At 47.7% G+C, this 20,072-nt stretch overlaps 1 protein-coding gene across 1 annotated transcript in view; it reads left to right on the top strand.

Annotated features, from left to right (window-relative positions):
- Efcab6 (EF-hand calcium binding domain 6) overlaps positions 1–20,072 on the top strand; it is a 170,663-nt gene that overhangs the window by 22,472 nt on the left and 128,119 nt on the right. Inside the window, exon 4 of the mRNA XM_035439192.1 lies at positions 3,555–3,621. Within this exon, the coding sequence (XP_035295083.1) occupies positions 3,555–3,621 (67 nt within the window). The remainder of the gene's footprint in view (positions 1–3,554; positions 3,622–20,072) is intronic.

The raw sequence follows: 20,072 nt of genomic DNA, 5'->3' as shown, positions 1-20,072 counted from the left end.
ATGCAGTGCAGCTGTCTTGTGATGCTGGGGTGTGGAGAGTAGCTGCTCCTGGTCAGTTGGGGTTAAGCCGCTCACACTCTGCAGAATGCTGCATGCCCATTATGGAGTGGGGAGGGACTGGGAAAGCTGTGTTATGTGGAGTTTTGTACTCTCCACACCATGAGTTGAGCATCCATGTTTGGAAACAGCAGCAGAACCACACGTTTTCCTACTGTGTTCAGTCCAGTGTGTTTCAGCCAAGTCCTGTATGATTTGTTTATACCAACTTGCCTAAACTAAGGGGCAGCCTGTGAGAGCTGCTTAACTCCCAGTCATGGGGCCATAGCAGAAGAACAGCTCAAGTCTCTACCTCGGTGGAGGTGAGACTTACTGTGGCCACAGCACTTCCTTCCTGGAAAGATGGTTGTGGAGGACACCTTTATTCCAGGTCACACTCCATGCCATCAACCATGCTGAGGAAAGACCATTCGGAAATGGTCTACATCTCCTCTCCTGCCCTGGCCTCCTTAACTACCAGAACCGACAGCATTATATAAAAAATTACCATAGGAGCTCCTCGCTTGCCATGGCAAGCTGACTAAAGTGGAGGCAGCAGGAGGAGTGCAAGGGATGTTTTGCCTATGGATGCAATTGTAACCCAGATGTTTAAGTCAGTGCTACGTTCAAGATGGGGGATTGTTTGTCCAGCATGGAGAAGTTTGTGCTTTCTGTAATATGGATAGCATCACCATTCATCTTTTAGAAACACACCTGGGGTGATTTACTAAAAGAGACATTAATCTGCTCTCTTTCTTTTGGTGTGTTTTTGGGGCGGGGGTATTCAGGGGTACCAGCCTTGCCCATGCTAGGCAAGCTCTACACTGAGCTACATGCCTAGCCAAAATGAGCCAGTGTAGCCACTGTCATTTACTTCTGGTGGGCACATGGGACACCTTTTTATACAGGCTGTACAGAGGGCCCTCTGGACAGATCCACATGAAATTGGCACTGTGCTGATTGGATGAACTGTAATAGTATTCCATGTATAGCACCACACAGATCTCAGGGAGACTGAAAAAGCATTCTGGGCTCTACCTTCGAAGACTCGACACAGAGTTCTGAAGAAGTTTCTGAAGTGTGCTCATTATGTTGAAGCTGAATTCCCTGCCAGAGAACAGGCCTTGTGGTGTGGGGCTGCCTCCCCAGGCTGGCTACCAGGATTCAAATGGATAAAGCAGACAGCAGTAGCAGAGCATGGATTCAGAGAGCAGATGGATAACTGGCTTCTAGGCAGGTAGCCATGCCACAGAAGAAGTGAAGAACAAAGGCTGTGAGCCGAGAGAAGTAGGGCTGCAGGAGAGATAGGCTGTTTGCCACAAAGAGACGAGGCATCTGATCCATAGGAGAGGGGCTGGTGTGGAGGAAAGGAAGCCTGATTGTGGCTGTATCTTGAGCTTGAGTGCCTCTGAGGTCAGTTCAGTCTGGAAAGGTGTGGTGGAGCCCACATTGGGGACTGAGGAAGGAGAATAGGAGCTGACGCTAGGGGAGCAGGAAACATGCTACAAAATAAAGATTTGGGGCCAAATAAAAGCATTTTAAATTTCATTTGTGGAAACTGGCAGCCAATCTGAGATGCTGACTCACCAGTATAAAAGAGGCAAAAGAAAAATGATGAGGGTTGAAGGCCTGAGATTTTAGAACAGAAAATAATGAACTTTGTGAAACTGAGGAATTAGAAGCGTGATTGGCTGTGATGGTCACAGCATTTCTGTGGATGGACCGAGTTGGAGTCCGCTGAGCCTGAGCCCCAGCTGTTTCTGACAAGAGGCTAGGTGTGTGAGCATCACATGCGGAAGTGTCCCATCTATACATTGTCAGGGCAGCTGACAGATAACAGAAGCAAATGTTTAACTTCCAGACAGGGAAAAAAAGAAATGATTAAAAATTTAATCTAAAAGCAGGAAAAGGAGAGAAAAATCTAGAACAAGTGGTAAAAATAAGGAACATAGAGCAGATTAACAGCCCCAAACCCATGTGTGCATTATGCATGCTGTAAAGGGGCTAATTTTTCAGTTAAAAGGTAGAGACTGCAGACTGGTAAACCCAGCTATTGGCTTTTCAAAATGAAGATGCCTTTGGTACAAGGATAAAAAGGGTTGGAGAAAAAAGATGGAAAGACTCTCCCTCTAGAGAGTCAGAGTAACTGCTGGTTACTGGAAATGTATGTTATTACACTTAAACATTTAATTATTATAAACATTTTGCTTAAAAGACAAAAATTGACTGGTTCCAGCTAGAGAAAAATATAGGTCTAGGCACACAGAAAGGTGAAAAGCGCAAGGATTGAAAAGGTTGTGCTAGTCTACGCTCATTATCGATTTTTATTCTGTAACTTTTAAGTGTATGCTGTGAGCAGTGTTTTGCATGGACTGAATATGTCACTCAAACAGCAGTAAGAAGCTTATGTTAACACAGAGTTGGCTTGCTGACCCGTCCCGTCTGTATCTTGGGCACAGAGCCGACCTGCTCTCAGCACCGGCTTCTTCCTGCATACATAAAGTGAAGTGGGCTGCTCCAAGAGCTTACTGCTCCCTAGTTAGAAGTCCAGATTCCTTCTTATGGCTCACAACACCTCTCTGTTTCTGAACTTCCCTGTGTATCTCTGATCCATTCATCCAGCTTCAGCTACTTAATGATGACTCTTGTGTGCTGAGTGCCTGCCCCCGGGGCTGCCAGCCATTGCCTGTCCCCTTTGTGTGACCTGGAGAGCCACACTGTCCTTTAGCAAAAGGATCTCTATTGACATGACACCAGAGCAGAGGCCTCATATTACCCCTCACCCGAGACTACCCATTGCCCTGCTTCCAGCTTCCCCTCATTCACCATTATTCTCTCCCTGGTGTCTCTCGTCACTCAATTGACTTGTTTTTTCCATCTGTTGCTATCTCTAGTTAGGATGGTGTCCTGCTTACCACTCTAGCCTAGTCTGGCTGTGTGGGAGGTGATGGAGAAGTGGCATGAAGGAGAGAGGCCCACATTTTGCCTCTTCTTTTCCCTGCTTAGCACCCCAACCCCACCAGTCTTAAAGAAAGGTCCAAGGCTTGGCAGCCACACAAATCCTGCAAACCTCAGGAAAGCTGGGAGGAAGAGCAGGAAGAGCCAAGTGGGTGACCCAGGCTCACAGTGGCTCGGAAGTCCTTTACCAAGAGGTTCCCTGTATCAGATAGAACCTGGAGTCCACCATAGTCAGTATGGCATGCGACATCTTAGAGGCTGGGAGCAGGGTCCCACTGAGTCTCTTGTATTGGATGGCCACTGACCCCGAACAGTGCTGTGGGCTTCGGTGAAGTGAGGCTTGGTGTCCATCAAGTGCCCACACTCCCTGAAGACAAGCAAATACTGCATTTGCTTTCATTGATAAGGAAATTGTGGCTCAGGGAAGCTCTGGTCCTGAAAAACACTTAGCACTTTACAAGAGATAATTCAGAAAGGCTTTGTCACATCACTGTGCAGGACCAGTGTCAACATCTGTTAGGGGAAATGTTAACAAAAATTATTTTTATTTTACTTTCAAGGGGAAATGGGAACGAGATAGACTACAGCTGGACATTCAAAGAGCTTGACGCCCAAGTCGTCGAAAAGGTAACAGGGACTTTAAAAGATGCTTTCCTCCTGACCCTGCCAGCCTAGGCAGGTGACCCTAGCATGGTCTCCTGGTCTTGTGAATGAATGCACGTGCTCTGGCACCCTGTCTGCCACTTTGCATCTCTTGACGATGACGTTGGCTTCTGTGTTAACTGGGGACACGTATTAGCAGCTGCCTGCCCTGTTTCTGTGTCAGACTTGAGCGAGTTTCTCATCAGGATGAGGAAGCAACTGCTCCTGAGCAGTAAATTCTAGTCCTGAGCCGTGTGGAGAAAATAACCAGACCAGCGCCAAGCGAGAGGTATTACAGTGAGGAGTCACTTAGACCCAGGAGCTACTGTGTGTGTCTAGATGGGATTTGGTGGCTCTGCCACTTGGTTACCTCTCACCATGGCTGAGTGGGGGTGGGGATGCCATACCGAGCTTGGAACTGAGATGTCTTTTTAAAATTCACTAAAGCCTGTCAGTTCTGCGAACAGTTTGAGAATCATGGCTTAAATTACTTGATTCAATATGTTGGTTTGAAATTGGATGCGTTTTCTTTCTTTTTTGAACTCTTCTGAGACTTCCATACATTTCAAACTCAAAAATAACTAAGAGGGCCATAAAATGTTTGCTTCCAGCTCTCCGGCTTGTCCCATCTACATCAGAGGAATCATGCAATTGATCATTTCAGAGCATTGTGTGTCCCCGCTCCTGAGACATAAGGCGGGTATGAGTTGGAGCCCTGGTCCAGACTCCAGTGTAGCCCATGGGTTATTCTGTAGAAACTCTTGATCCTAGCAGAGTGTCTTGTGTCTTTATTTGTCTTTGTATAAGGTGTATTCATTCAAAACACTCCTGGGAAAGCCAGCTGTTTTGGGATGGTCCTCCCCATCCTGGCAGCTTAAGTATCATCATGGATGCATAGGAGAAGTTACAGAGAGTCCACAGTGAGTGGACGTGGACGGGTATTGTAAATATCAACAACAAAGCCCTTGCCATCCTGTGCTCACATCTGAAAGGGGCATCCCCACTCTCCAGTCTTTGATTTAAGACCTTTTTTTCAGCCCGGCTCCTTCCCCATGGAAGCTGCCTGAGAGTGAGTCTAAGCTACTACCCCTTCATGTGAGGATGAAAGGCCCAGCAGCGTAACTCCATTGCAGGAGGCAGGGGCTACTTGGCCAGGTGTTTTCACCAGTACAAGCTGAAGCTCCAGTTCTATCTACAGCCCTGACTGTGCCAACCAAAACTAACCTCAGACCTGATTCCTCTCTTAGGTGCTGCCATCTTCCAGCCAGGTGGCCTCAGGCTAGTTCCTTGTTACTGAGTTTATTTGTGTGTCAATGCAGACAACAGTGCCTACCACGAAGGGTGTGTCTGGGACGAAAAACATCCACGAGGAAGCCAGGCAGCTTGGAGTGGAGTCTCGCTGCTAGCTACAGCTTCTTTCTGAGGGGAAGTAGAGCCCCAGAAAACCTCATAAAACATCTCTTCTGCTGTGCACTTCACACAAGACCACCCCGCTGAGCAGACCTGGCAGCCCCATCCCTCACTCCTTTTCCGGTTCCCTGGGTCCTGGTAGTGTGATTCCATGATGATGCTGGAGGCTAAGAGGATAGCCATGGGGTTAGTGAAGTTAAGCTCTTTCTGTGCATTCCTTCCAGGACTGGAAAAGAGTTAGCTTGGAATGAAAGAAAGCTGAATTTGGAGGTCAGATTTTACTCGTGTGCATATGAATAGCCTTTTGAAAGTAGCACATGGTAACTGCGCCGATTAGCTGGACCCCAGCACTGGCATCCCCTCATTTTTCCATAGTGACAGCTGGTTTATCAACCTCTGCCTCTGACTCAGACTTTCCAATGTGTTCATGGTCACTCTCATTATCCAGTGAACCCCTGGGCATTGGAATCTTGGCCTTCATCTGTCAGCCAGGGCATAGCCTGGGCTGGATGATTCCCAGGCCCAGTCTCAATTCAGCGACTTTGTTGTGTGGGTGGAAAGGTACCACTTCCATGGGACTCACCGTTGTCAAGGGCATTCTCAGGGCAGCCTCAGAAGATCCTACCTAGTCTTGGCTTAAATTTAGTCTACATTCAGGTCCCTTCCACTCACCCTGAGTCCTGCCTGGGGCCTCACACACTCATTGTCTTGGCCCTGGCCTTCATTGTGGTCACAAAGAAGCCCCTTGGCTGTGTGTTCCTGGGCCTCTACTGTATCTCTCTAGTGTTCAGCTCTCCTGTTTCTGAAAACTAGGGACAGGGGAGTCTAGAGAGTTACAGGCACCCTGGTTGTTTCCCAGGGAGGTGGGCCTTGACCAGGCTTTTCATTGTCCTTCTTTCCTATTTTTATGGTGGGATTCACCATGGCACTGTACCAACAAGAGGAGTAATGTAAGTGGAGACCCTGCACAAGCTGCTCAGTAAATGGGTGTTCCCTGCCCCTGATGACTAGAGCCTGGTTCTCCATGCCAAACCCCTAACCTGACACGAGGTGGTACCTTCTTGGCCACACAGATAAGTAATATTCTTCCAGGTGAGGCCTCTGCTTCACTAGCTGGGGAGAGAGGACGGGAGAAAGGGGAGAGGCAAAGGGAGGGAGGAGGAGAGGGAACTGACTCAAGATTGGCCAGCCTTTTCTCTCGGATCTTCATGAGCTTTCCCTCCTCAGGTGTGACACAGGACACTTCAGAGCCATTTCCCCCATTCTTCCAACCAGTTGCTCTAAAGGAAGGTGTGCTGCTTAGTTTTAAACAACATCTTGCCACAACCTAGAATCATGTGGGACAAGAGTCTTATTAAGGAATTATCTAGATCAGCTTGGCCAGTGGGCATATCTGTCAGGGGTGGTCTTGATTGTTAATCTGGAAAGAGCCACCCAGAATGTAAGCAGCACCGTTCTATGGGCTGAGTCCTGAACTGGGTAAGAGTGAAGAGAGCCAGGCAAGCGTGAACAGCAAGCAAGTGTGTGGCTCCTGTCTTTGCTCTTGACTGTGGATGGGGTAGGACCAGCTTCCTGAGCTCCTGCCTCAACTTCCCTGAAATGATGGACTGCGACCTGGGATTGTGAACTAACAGAGCCTTTCTTCCTTAAGTAGCTTTTGGTCAGGGCATTTTGTCACAACAACAGAAAAGAAATTAGGACACAAGGGGAAACTTCTTCCCATGCCTCACAGCTGAGGTGTGCCCCTCACCTTCTTCCACCCTTGGCCTGGGAAGGAGTGGGTCCTTACCAGCAGCCTGAACCAGCTCTGTGTGCCCTCGCATCTGTTGCTGGGTTCCGTCCTGTGAATCAGGTGGCCATCCAGGAAAAACCATCAAAAAAGAGAGCAGGGCAGGAGGAGGAGAGGAGATGGATCGGGAAAGGCACCTGACTGTTGTTTTTCTGCTGGACACTGATCAGTGTATGACTTTTGCCAGCTCTGTTCACAGTAGCAGTGTGCTGAGCACTAGGATTCTTCTAGGAGCTTCACTGTATTGAACCTGTTTCCAGAGATTCTCACAAGGCAGGACCACTCTCATCCCATACTAATATGGGGGAAACTGAGGAATGGGTGAGCAGCCGGGCCATAGGTACATAGCTCTGGGTAGAGAAGGCCCAGCTCCAGCTTCTTTGTCATCACCCTCAGCTATCCTGATTTCTGATCTCTCAGGGAAGGTGCTGTGGCTGAGTTTTGCATTCAGCAAACATGCCCATTGCCAGTGCCACTCTCCATCTGAGAGTAGCCTGTGTTGCCTCTAGCAGAGTTGTTAACAAAGCTGTTCTGACCATGAGGTCACCTGTCTATCTGTGGAGCAGCCACTTATCCCTACACTTTCTCTGGCACCCTGCCCTTTCACACCCCCCCCACCCTTGTTGCCTGTGTTCTTGCCCTTGTCTCCATTGTGGGTTCCAGCTTTCATTGTAGGGTGCTGGATAAATCCAAGACACCAGACTTAGCCAGTTCACGTTTTTGAAGTTAGGACTCCAGCTGGACAAAAAGGAATCAAAGTGAAATGTCAGTGCATGATCAGGCTAGTGGCATCGGTCTTTGCCCTCTTTTGCATTTGTGGACTCCCACATAAGGTGCAGTAGGAATGGAAGAGGCTGAAAAGGGAAGAAAATATCACCTTGTCCCTGGATGGGGAGCACTAATAGCCATGTACAGAGGATGACTAAGAAGCCCCAAGTGGCTCAGCCTTGCACAGGAATGTGGCACATAGTGAGAATGGCTAGGACTCCAGACCCTTCTCAACCTGCCACACAAAAACAGTTCTGGACCAGAGACTGGAATTCAGGCATATGTCATTCCATTAAGGAGGCACAAAAGGAGAAATTACCAAAGGCCCAGGCTGTTTGCATTGTGTGGTTCTCCAAGTTAAAGAAACTCTCAAAAGGAGAAAGGGCTCCAGGTCATGGGCACTTGTGATGCTGGAACATCTGGTTGACCCAAGTCATCTGTGACTAGCATGTCTGTTGGATGCTGAGTGATCCCACCCAGCATTGATGGATGCAGACTGCATCATTTTGGAAGTAATTGGTGAATCATTCAAGTGAACTGCCTGCTTGCTCTGTGCTGTCCCAGTGAGAGTAGGTTATCTTTCCTAGACAGGTGAGCTTTATTTTAAAAAGGCATTTACAGAATTATATTTAGGCCTGGAGAGATGGCTCATCTAGTGAAGTGATTGCCTTGCAAGCATGAGGACCCGAGTTCAGCCCCCAGCATCCACTTAAGAAAGCTGATCATTGTAACATATGCTTGTAATCCCAGTGCTGGGTAGGTGAAGGTTTGTCTCTGCAGCTTACTGGCCAACCAGCCTAGCCTATTTATGAGCTCCAGGTCCCAGTGAGAGATATGTCTCAAACAAACAAACAAACAAACAAACAAAAACCATGATTGGTTCCCGAGGAAGGATGCCTGAGATTCCATGTGCACATCCACATGCCTGTATGCATACCAGTTCCTCATGAACACATGATACACACGATACACACACACACACACACACACACACACACACACACACACACACACACACACACACACACGAAAGCCATGTCAAGCTGCATCCGAGGTCATTTGCTAAACCTACAGACTTCTGGCTCCTGCTTACCCTGGCCCATCCTGCAGCTCCTGCTTCCTTGGCCCCCCCTAGAGCTCTCAGTATTAACCGCCTGCTACAGCAGGTATTTGAACACATCTCCTCTTTCATCTGAAGAAAATATTAGCATATCGCAGAGCTGTTGGGACAGATTGTATCTGAGGCACTTCTTCCTCCCCGCAGAAAAGCCCATCAATCATAACCGAATATAGTGATTAATAATGTCACAGCTTCCTCCACGTGCCTCCATGCAAGCTAAATGAAGAGCATTGCTTCCATGCTCATCTCACACCACAAAACAACCACTTGCCATTCTATCAGAAAATCATACTGAAAGTACTTCTAGCCCAGAAGCTATTTTTGGTTCATCTATTATTAATTTACTGAAGCTTCATGAGGAAAACGTATCAAGGACTCAATTGGAATTTATAGTTATTTTAGACTAAGTTTATCTTTTTGCCTTTAAACTATGTATCCTACATATGGCAAACTAATAACACAAACAAAGAGGGATAGTCAAGTGTTTGCACAGAGTGGGGAACCAGGCAGCCAGAGTGGGCATCTGAACCCCAACGCTGAGTGACCCTTGAGACTGTTGCCTACCTGGGAAACCAGGAAATGGTGTCACTGGGTTGTGCTTCTGTGTGAGAATAGATACAAGAGCTAATCGTACAACAGGCTCATAGAAAGCTAGGAAATTAGGAAACATTTGCATGTAGAAAGCACACCCAGGTGTGAGATGGTGAGAAGTGAAGTGTTGGCATGTGGTTGAAAGTCACAGGGGGAGGGGGAGCAGGCCCTGCACTAATGGAGCCCATATTTACCTCTTCAGGGGTGCTAGCCTCACAGGTATCCAGAGAAGCATCACTTCTGGCCTGCCTTGCTCAGTCATCCATATCTGGCTGTTCAGTCCCTTTTCTTAGTCTTTAACACTGTGTGCTACATGATAGCCAGAGTTTCTGTTGGAGCCACAGACCGGCTCTCATCAGGCTACAGGAGAGGATGCCCATGGGTTTTGTTACCCACAGAGAACACGCAATAATCCCAAATCCACACTGAGAACCCTGAACTGGTATTTAGAAGCCTTCATCTTCTCCCTTTATCCCACAGACAATTTTCTTCCTGGAAACTTGTTGCAGGTAATGTTCCCAAACCCCACACTAGGCTGTCCTGCCTTCCTCCTGCCTGCTCACTGATTCTTAGATGAAGTAGCGTGGTGTCTTAGTCACTGTTCTATAACTGTGAAGAGACACCATGACCATGGCAACTCTTATATAGGAAAGCACTTTATTGGGGTTGCCTTACAGTATCAGAGGCTCAGTCCATTGTCATCATACAGGGAGCATGCACGGTGCTGGGGCAGTGACTGACAGCTGCATGTTGAGTCACAAGCTGAGAGGGGCAGTGAGAATCTGGGCCTGACATGGGCTTTTGAAATCTCAAAGTGCCCCCCTTTCTCCAACAAGGCCACACCTCCTAATCCCTTTAAGTCTGTCAAAGAGTTTCACTCTCTGATGACTGAGAACTCAAATATATGAGTAATGGGGACCATTCTTATTCAAAATACCACACACTTAGTCAGGGGAGCTTTGTATGGCCCATTTTTTCTCTTAAAAGTTTTATTTATTTTTTATTTGATGTGTTTAAGTGTTTTACCTTCATATTTATCTGTATGCCACATGCTTGCCTGGTACCCATGGAGGCCAGATGATCCTTTGTAACTGGAGTTCCTTCCTTTCCTTCCCTTTCTCTCTCCCTTCCTTTCTTCCCTCCCTCCCTTCCTTCCTATCCTTCCCTTTTTCCTTTTTATTTTTATTTATTCATTCCTTTCTTTCTTCCTGTTATTGTTGTTTTGCTTTTCTTTTCTTTTTTGTTTTTGTTACACAGGGTTTGTCTGTGTAACAGCTCTGGCTGTCCTGGAACTTGATTTGTAGATCAGGCTGGCCGTGGATTCACAGAGACCCCTTGCCTCTGCCTCCCAGTGCTGGGATTAGAGGCATGCAGTTGTGAGCTGCCATGTGGGTGCTGGGAATCACACTGATCCTCTGGAAGAGCAACCAGTGTCTTAACCTTCTCTCCATCCCCTCATGAGCATTTCTCAGAGATGCTGAGAATGTACCTTCGACACTCAGCCTTCTGGCAAGTGTTGGTTTGCTTCTTTTATGAGTGGACTATGTCTCATGGCTGTGGCACCTTCTCTGTGTTGCTCAGATGCACTGAACAGCTCCTGGCACCTGACATACACTCAGCGAATGCTGACTGGGTGCTATGGTTGTGGGGGAACAGCTCACATCCCTTGGAGTGGTTGGGAACAGCTGATGATAAAAGCAGATGGGAGTCATGTTCAGACATGGATAGCTTTTTGGGGACGAAGTGAGAGTGGCTTGAGAGACTGTGTTGGGGCATAGTGGAGACAGGGTTGGGTGTAGAGAGAAGATAAGCCTGTGACTGTTCTGAGGCAACTTGTGATCTCAAGGCAGATGGGACAGGTCTGTTTCAAAACCAAGGCTGGGGAAAAAGAAGTAGAAGGCCAGATGTAAACCCTAATGTGTGGAACAGGAAAGGGCTACATTGAAGGTCTCTGGTGTGAGGGCATGGCTCTGGGGGTGTGAAGGTGTGGCTGTGTGCAGTATAATGGGGGAACCTTGCAGGGGACCCAGTGGAATTGGGATGCCTATGCGGAAGCCTTTGAAGCCGCTGGCCACAGTTTCTCATTGGGCTGTATTTGCTGAGCATGTGCTGGTGTATGGAGACCAGGTGGTGACAGGAGATGTGAGGCTAAGACCTGATCCTTGTGCCTCCCCGAAACACATAAAGTCAATGCAGGAACACAGGCCCTGATAGAGGATGGTGGTCAGTTTTTGGTTTTGGCTGTTTTTTTTTGTTTGTTTGAGATTATAATATAACATCATTTCCACCTTTCCTTTCTTCCCTGCAAGCTTTCACATATACTCCTTGCTTTCTTTCAAATTCATGGCCTCCTTTTTCATTAATTGTTGATATATACATAAATACATACACACATACAATGTACACACACACACACACACACACACACACTCACACACATTCACACATATACACATATCTCCAAATGAATAGGTACAACTTGTTCAGTCTGTATAATATTACTTGTATATGTGTGTTTTCACGGACCTTTTGGTAATGGATAACGAATAGGTGTGCTCTTCCCCTGGAGATTATCTCGCTCTCAGCATTCCTTAGTTGCCATTAGTTCTTTGGGTAGGGTTGAGGCCTCATGAGCTTTCTCCAATCTGCATTAGCATGTTTATTGGTGTTGTCCTTGTTCAGTTCATGTTTACACAGTTTTGTTGGTGAAACTTTATGGGTGTAGCTTCTGACATTCCAAGGAGACACAACCTCAAAGCAACCTCTCCAGTCCTCTGGCTCATACAGTCCTCCTGCCCACTCTTCTATAATCTCTGAGCTTTGGGTGCAGGAGTTGTTTTGTGGATATATTGGTTAGAACTGTGCTGCACAGCTCTGCATTTTCGTTGGTTGTGGTTTTCTGTGGTGATTTCTGTCTTTTGCGAAGAGAAATTTTCTTGATAAAGGGTGGCATTCTCTTTCACTGGTCACCTTGAATGAGAAGATTTAATTCTGAATATACCAATGTTGGTTGCTATGTGGAAGCCAGCTGAGGGACACGGATAGTGGGCCTTGTGGGTTCATGAGAGGAGAAATGACCACGGGGTGTCTTAGAGCACAATGGGTGGCAGGCTGAACCTGTCCTGAAGAAGAATGAGACTCCAGATGCCTGTGTTTACCACACACTCCTCAGTCTGAACAATCAGGAAGAAGGTAGGAAGACAGAATGGGGTTTGGAGACATTACCTGGAACAATTTTCCAAGAAAAAAAAGTGTTCAGAGGCTAAAAGGAGAAGATGAAGGCTTTCCTGGCTCAGTATGCCCTGAGTGAACCTGGGATCTTGCCTAAGATGTGTTGTGTCAGATGCTGTTCTCCATTTCATCCATCCAGTTCCCCATGCTGGACAAGGGATGCCATCTTGTCTCTCCTTCCCTTCACTCTCCACCTCAGTGGTCACCAGGTCCATGGACCTGGTCCCCTGAGTCTGCCACATTTTCCTTCTTCACTGCTGTTTGCCTGAGCCTTATGGGTTCATGGAGACACTGGCACAGTAAAGCCCAGGCATTGCTGCAGAGACCCAGGCATTGCTGCAGAGACCCAGGCACAGCTGCAGAGACCCAGGCACTGCTGCAGAGACCCAGACATTGCCAAGGCATCATTCTTGCTCTCTCTGTGTGTTGCCCAGGAACTGGCAGGCAGAGGAACTGCCTGGGACATGCCAGGGGAGATGACAGGGCTTGTTCTTACCTGTCTGGCCGTCTCGTGTTCAGGAGACTAGGATGGGCTCAGGTCTTGGCAGCACCCAGTGCTGGGCCTATCAGAAAACTTTTCCTGAGCAGCCCCCTTGGGTGTGCTTGCTTGCTTCTGAGCAGGGCCTTCTCCAATGGCATGCAGCCAAGAGTAGGTGCCAGGTAGGAGTGGTAGCCCAGTCTTCCCTGCTGTGAGGCCGTGTCCTGAATGAGCTGGGGTTTGAATGTAGGTTGTGAGAGAAAGAGAGCCAGGCATGGCTCAGGAGGCAGAGGCAGGAGGATTGCTGTAAGTGCAAGGTCAGCTGTATACTGTAACTTCCAAGCCTGCCAAAGGTTACATAATGAAACTGTATTTTAGCAACAATAACAGTAACAACAAAAACCTTTTAAAAGAAGAGAATGAAGAAAGAAAGAAAAGAGAAGCAGGGAGGAGAGAGACCTGGCACCCTTGAGTCCCTTGGTAGACCAGTGTGGGCTTCCTGTCATGGGTCCTCTAGGCTATTTGGGTGAGCATCTTAACACTGAAAATGAAAATGTAGGCTTTGTGTGTGACTGCTGATTACACAGCAGCAAGCCTCCCTGTTTACTTCCCTGTGGGGACACCAGAACCAGGCTTTTGTTCCATCACAGGAACTGCAACTTCTGGGTTTCTTCCATTTGCGTTTCTCTTTTTGTCTGCCCTCTTTTCTCCATATCCATGGCTCCCATTCAGATGTCTTTTTATGTACGCTTGTTCAGTTTTGGTAGAGTCAGGGTATGCATATGCTCAATAAATAAATTCAACGTCTTTGTGCCCACGGGTGTGTGTGTGTGTGGGTGAACACTAGACTGAGGAGAGCCCAGGGACTCTCAGGCAGACAGGCAAGGGCTTTGTTAGAGGTGAGCGATGCCTGGCCGCCACTCCCCCACACGTCCCCGAGCTGAGAGTCTGTGTTTATGAGGCTCTGAATGCAGTCTAATTTTTTCCTATCTGGTTTGGCTCATCTCTACCAGCTGGTAAATAGGAAATGTTCACGGTAGGAAGCCAATACTCCTCAGAGTGTAAACAGATGGAATCGATATAAAGTGACAAGTCAGACTGCGTTGCTGAGAACGTGGAGCCAAAACTCAGAACATAACCGTCAAGCGCCTACTCCGTTCCAGTTCATTTAGCCCTGAGTAGTGCTTCATATCTACACAGCTGTGTTGTTCTTTTCTCCCCCCTTCCTTTCTTCTGGGCTGATAATGACAATTTCAAAGAAAAACTTTAATTAAAGATTTTATACAAAATAGCCAAAAGTAGAATAATAAGGAAAATGAGCATTGATGTGTTTATTGTAAGAGGGATCCTTTTTTTGTGGTCTCATTTCAAAATGTTCACTTGTTCAGTTTGAAACGAGTCTGGTGGTGATGACAGAAAGGTGGCAGACGGACAGCAGTGGCTGCTGAGCCTCTCTTGCACACGCAGGGAGCCAAGACAGGGGCAGTAGCTGCTCCCCACCCTGAGGCTCAGTCTGCAGGCTGCCTCCCCCCCCCATTCTCTCTCTCTGGCTTCTTTATTTGCAGCTCTTGACCCCCTTCCGTCAGAACTAGGAAGGAAGAGGTGGATCCAAGAGAGGGACCTGTTGGCTAGTAGGTCAAATAGCCAGGAAGGTGGGAGGATGCAGCTAGTTTGCACTTTTGTTCTGGCAGCAGCCTCCCCAAAGCCAGGCTGGAAAAGTAAGTCTAAGCTCCAGAGAGGAAAGATTCTTCTCTCTGCCCCTTAAAGTCCAGGTTTTTATAGCCGGGTGTGATGGCATGTGCTTGTAAACCCAATCCTGGATAGAGACAGGTGGCTCCTTCAGGCTTGGGTTGGCTGGCCAGCCCCAGGCCAGTCAGACCCTTTCTCAAAACCCAAGGTGAGTGGCTCCTGAGGAATGTGACACCTTAAGTGGTTCTTGTCTTCTGGCCTCTGCACACCTGTGCATGCATACATGCACGCGCATGTATGCGCGTGTGCACACACCTACACACACACACACACACACACACACACACACACACACACACACAGAGAGAGAGAGAGAGAGAGAGAGAGAGAGAGAGAGAGAGAGGAGAGAATGGGTGGCTGTATTTATTTGGGCTTGCGGCTTTCTTTCCCAGAGCTCATACTGTGTACAAAGCATTTGGAACAAAGCCCCGCAGAGTAATAACGAGTAATAACGCATCCACTGCAGGCAGTTTGCAGAGCTGTCTGAGCTCAGTGGGGGACAAATAGGAAGCAGTTGGATTTTCCTCCTCAAGTCACTCTGCAGGCCCACACAGATCTCCTCTTTTTGTCACTGAGGGATGCCTTCAGTGGGTCTCCTGGTTTTCTGATCACATGTAGATGTAAACCAGGCCAGTGCAGGCCTGAGGGGTAGAGGTCTCTGTCACATAGCAGTTCAGGATGCCTCCTGGGCTGGGCTTCTACTGTCCTATCTCTCAGTTTCCTGTGTCCTCAGGTCATGGAGTCCGTGATCCAGGAGGGGATAGTGAGCACCCTCCTCCCACTTCCTTACTTATCTTCTCCGGGCAGTGAAATCTTAGGACCACACTTGGGGAGCCTCAAAACTGTGTGGGTGCCTAGCTCTATCCTCTCTGATCTCCTCAGCCCACATGCCTGGTGGTCTGACCATATGCTCCCGTTGCTGGGGCCCCTCATCTGACCAGCAGCTTTGGGAACAGGAGAGCACAGATTGCTGCCTCTCCTAGTGTCCACTCAACCCATGGAGACTTCAGGTGTCCTGTCCATGCACATGCCACCATCAGGGAGGCTGCCAGCAATATTTGGCCCCTCCACTGGACTTGCCCTCAGTTCCTCTGCCAGGAGGATGCTGAGCAGGTCCCCAAGTCTAACAGAAGTGAGATGCCTGACTGCCATGCTTGTGGGGGATCTGCCCATCTGTACAAGATTCCCTTAGATCACCCAGATTATTCTTTATGCGTGTGTTTCAATCACCTGCCCATCATCCATCCACTCACTCAACCATCCATCTATCCAGTCAGCCAGCCAACTATCCATCATACATCCACCTGCCTGTGTGTCCATCCATCCTCTGTTCATCTAGTCGGTCAGCCACTACCATCAGGCCATCCATCCATCCACCCACCGAGTCATCTATACACCAGCCAACCAGGCAGCCAGGCAACTAGCCATTACCTGCTAATTTACTCACAAATCCATCTGTTCTTCTATCTACCTAACTAGCCATACATACATACATACATAGTCAGCCATTAGCCACAGCCTATCTACCAAAGCCATCTATCCATTCACCTACAAATATATCCATCCACATCCATCCTCCACCTCTATCCATCATCTGTCTAATAGCTAGCTAACTAGCCATTATCTTCTAATCTATCCACAGTCTGTTAATCAAGCCATCAATTCACCTATGTAACAATAACACTTTCTGCCAGCCGCCTGAGTTCCGCCGCCACATTAGGGCCACCAAATAACACACAGAGTCTTATATTAGTTACAATGCTGGTGGCCAATGACTAGGATTTCTTATTTTCTAGCTCAGTCTTAATTATCAAGCATAACTACTAATCTATATATTTTTATAAGGACTTACCTTACCGAGGACGCTGGCCTCGTGTGTTCTCTCTTCCCGGGGATCACATGGTGACTGCCCTCTTTCCTACATTTCCCAGAATCCTCCTTCTCTCCTAGTCCTGCCTAACTTGCTTCCCTATTGGCCAACAGGGCTTTATTTATCAACCAATAAGACAAACATATACACAGAAGGACCTCCCCCATCACACCTATATACCCATCCAGACATACAGTGAGCTCTTACTCATCATCAGTCTATCCACAAATCCATCTATCAATATACCTACATATTTATCCACCAACCAACTAGCCATAATCCTTCAATCAGTCTACCTATCCACCTAGTTACCCATATATCTGTTTATCACACAACTGTTATTCATCATCCATCCACCTACAGACCTATTTACCTATATATGCCATCCACCTACAGACCTATTTACCTATATATGCCATCCACCTACAGACCTATTTACCTATATAGCCCATATAGGTATACTATATAGTATACCTATATACTACCCATCAATCATTTATCTGTTCAGCCAGTCAACTAGACATTATCCATCAGCCTATCCACCTATCCATCTACCTATCTTCATAACTACCATCCATCCCTCCATCTATCTATGATATTAATTGTCAGTTTTATAGGATCTAGAATCACCTGGGAAATAAGCTCCAGGCATGCCTATGAGGTACTAGTTAGATTAGATTGATGTGGGAAGACCCACCTTGACTATTGGCAGCATCATCCCACACTGATTGGAAAGGGGAAGTGAGCTAAGTGCCAACACTTAACCCTTCTCTGCCTTGCAGAGATACAATGTGACTAGCTGTATCATGTCCCTATAAGCTTTCACAGTGAATCAGAACAAGCACGGGTTCCCTGCATTGTTCTTGTCACACATTTTATTACGGTAGTGAGACAAGTAACTGACGAAGTACCCATCAATCCAACCACCCATCAGTCATTCACTCAAACCTTCCTCCTCCAGGCTTCTGCTCTGTTAGGACAGGCTGTGGGGTTGAGAGGGATCTCTTACTGGTTCCTTGATGTACAAGTTTGCTATTTGGGTATTTAGCATCAGCCTTTCACCTGGGTCTGCAGTTCCCATCACAGCTCTTTTGGCTGAATGACCCTTTTAAAAGTCATCTAAATGCTTCACCGGGTAACTTTAAATTCTGTTCCTTTATTAAAAACTTAGTGGTCACTTCCTCATCTTCACTTCTGTGTGAAATGGGGGTTTTGTTTTAACATTTGGGTTAAGGGATCTTGGTTTACAGTGCCACACTTCAGAATGCTGGGCTTTCTCTCCTGGCAGAAGAGCTCAGTGACTTCGATCTCCTTCTGTGGGCTCTCTTTCTTTACTCCAGATCTGTGTTCCAAGGACCTTGAGAGAGTCAGATACTGCCTGGCTCTCAGAACCTAGCATGGGTTGCCCTTGAGGGCTAGGTAGGACATGGGAGAAGCTGGGTTATAGAAAAGATTAGGTTTGGTCAAAGGGGAATGTGGGGAAGTGAGCAGTGGGCTGGGTGGGTGGAGCGGCACACACTCAAGACCTCTTGACAGACAGCCTGTCACCTCACACAGCACTCAGTGAGCTGAGGTAGGGCTGGGATGAGGTCTGTTCCCAGGGGATGAAACAGTGATCAGGAAAGAAACACTTAGGGGCAGCTTCTTGGCAAAACCCTCTCACATATTTCTGTCTTCTGCACTCTCTTGTTGTAACTAGCAGTGTTTGGGTCTTTGTAGCCCTTAACCTCCTGATCCTCCTGGCTATACCTGGAAAGTGCTACAGTTACAGACGTTAACCCTCACAAAGGGGCAAAACTCAGTTTTTGTTTGTGTTTTGACAGTACATAGCCCAGGCTGGTCTCAAACCTGTGACATTTTACCTCTTCCATATGCCTCAGGCACTGGAGTACCACCACACTTGGCTGTCAGCTGTCTGATTAATCCTCTGCACTTCCTCTCTGTATGTTTCTCCCCTGAAATGCCTTCACTGTTCAGCTGTGTGGGTGGGAGAGCAGAATGCAAAGGGTCAGGGTGGATGGAGTAGATCTGGTCTTTGTGTCCCCAGGATCTTTCCAACCTGCTGCCTGGGTCCTGGTAGGGAAAAATCAGCCCCAACGATATGTAAATGAGTAGGCATAGCTGAATCCTTTAATCTATTTGTGGACACTGACGTTGGAAATCCACATTACTTTACATGACATGCAATAGATTCTTCTTTTGATTTCCCTCCAACTTCTTAAAACTGCTAAGGCCAATTTTAGCTTGCAGGTATGTAAAATTGGGTGGCAGGCAATGGTTTCACATACCCCGCCTGAAAGTTAGGTTTCTATTAGGGATGGAAGCCAGCCCAGAAGTAAACACCAGCAAGGCTGACCTGTTGGAGCAGACATGAGGTCCATACTTTCCTCTCTGAGAAGTGTGCTGGTTTTGAACAGGGCAGCTAGGAGTAGCAGCCCCTCCCTTTGTAACTAGTACCCACTCCTCCCCAGTGTGACACCAGAGCCTTGGGAAGGGCTAGAACAGACAGCATGGTCAGACAGAGAGTGTGCGTGGCCCTCCTTCCCTCAAGGGAGGCTGCTCATTCAGTGCTGACCAGGTCAGCATCAGCGGACAGTGACAAGGTAGAAGAGCGATTAGGAAAGCTGTTAGTTTTTATTGTCAACTGACACAACCTAGAGCCACTGGGGAAGAGGGCATCTCAGTCAAAGAGTTTCCTGAATCAGATCGACCTTTGGCTATGTCTGTGAGGGTGTTTAGTTGGTGATTGCTGTGGGATGGCCCAGCCCTCTGTGAGCAGCACCATCCTTAGGCAGCTGAGCATAAGCAAAGAGCAAGCCAGTAAGCACTTTTCCTCTGTGGTTCCTGCTTCAGTTTCTGTCTGACTTCCCTCAGTGATGGACTGGGACCTGGAAATAGAAACTGAAATAAACCCTGTCCTCCTCCAATAGTTTTGGACCAGAGTATTTCCCCACAGCAACAGAAAAGCAAGCCCTGCCCCACTGGACAGCAGAGGACAAGGGAAGTCTCTTTGGACAATAGTTACAGCATGCAAAGCCCAGGCAGTACTGATCCCCAAGGACACCACAGGAGATTAGAGCAGAGCCATGTTCCATAGAGGAGTGAAGCAAGTGGTCAAAACAGGCGGAAGGTGTTCCCAGGCATCTCTCTGAGCAGATGCTGTGTGATCAGGACAGGCTGGAGCTGGCCAGCAGAAGAAACCGGAGCTGTGAAAGTGTGTACTGGCTTGCTGCTGTGAACAAGAGTGAGGGTGGGCTTCCATCTAGAGAAGAGGAAGGAGGAGGGAGAGGCTGGAATCATTAAGGGCCTTGCAGTCTTGCAGCACAGAGAAGAGCTCCCCGCCCGTGGGAATTCCAAGTCACTCACACTGGCAGGAGAGGGACAATGGTGGGGCAGGGAAGGGTAAACAGCTTGCTCATCATTGCTGGGC

The sequence above is a fragment of the Cricetulus griseus genome, chromosome 2 (genome assembly GCF_003668045.3).
Source record: "Cricetulus griseus strain 17A/GY chromosome 2, alternate assembly CriGri-PICRH-1.0, whole genome shotgun sequence".
Lineage (NCBI taxonomy): Eukaryota > Metazoa > Chordata > Mammalia > Rodentia > Cricetidae > Cricetulus > Cricetulus griseus.
Note: the sequence above shows the minus strand (reverse complement) of the source record. Positions and strands in the feature narration are given on the sequence as shown.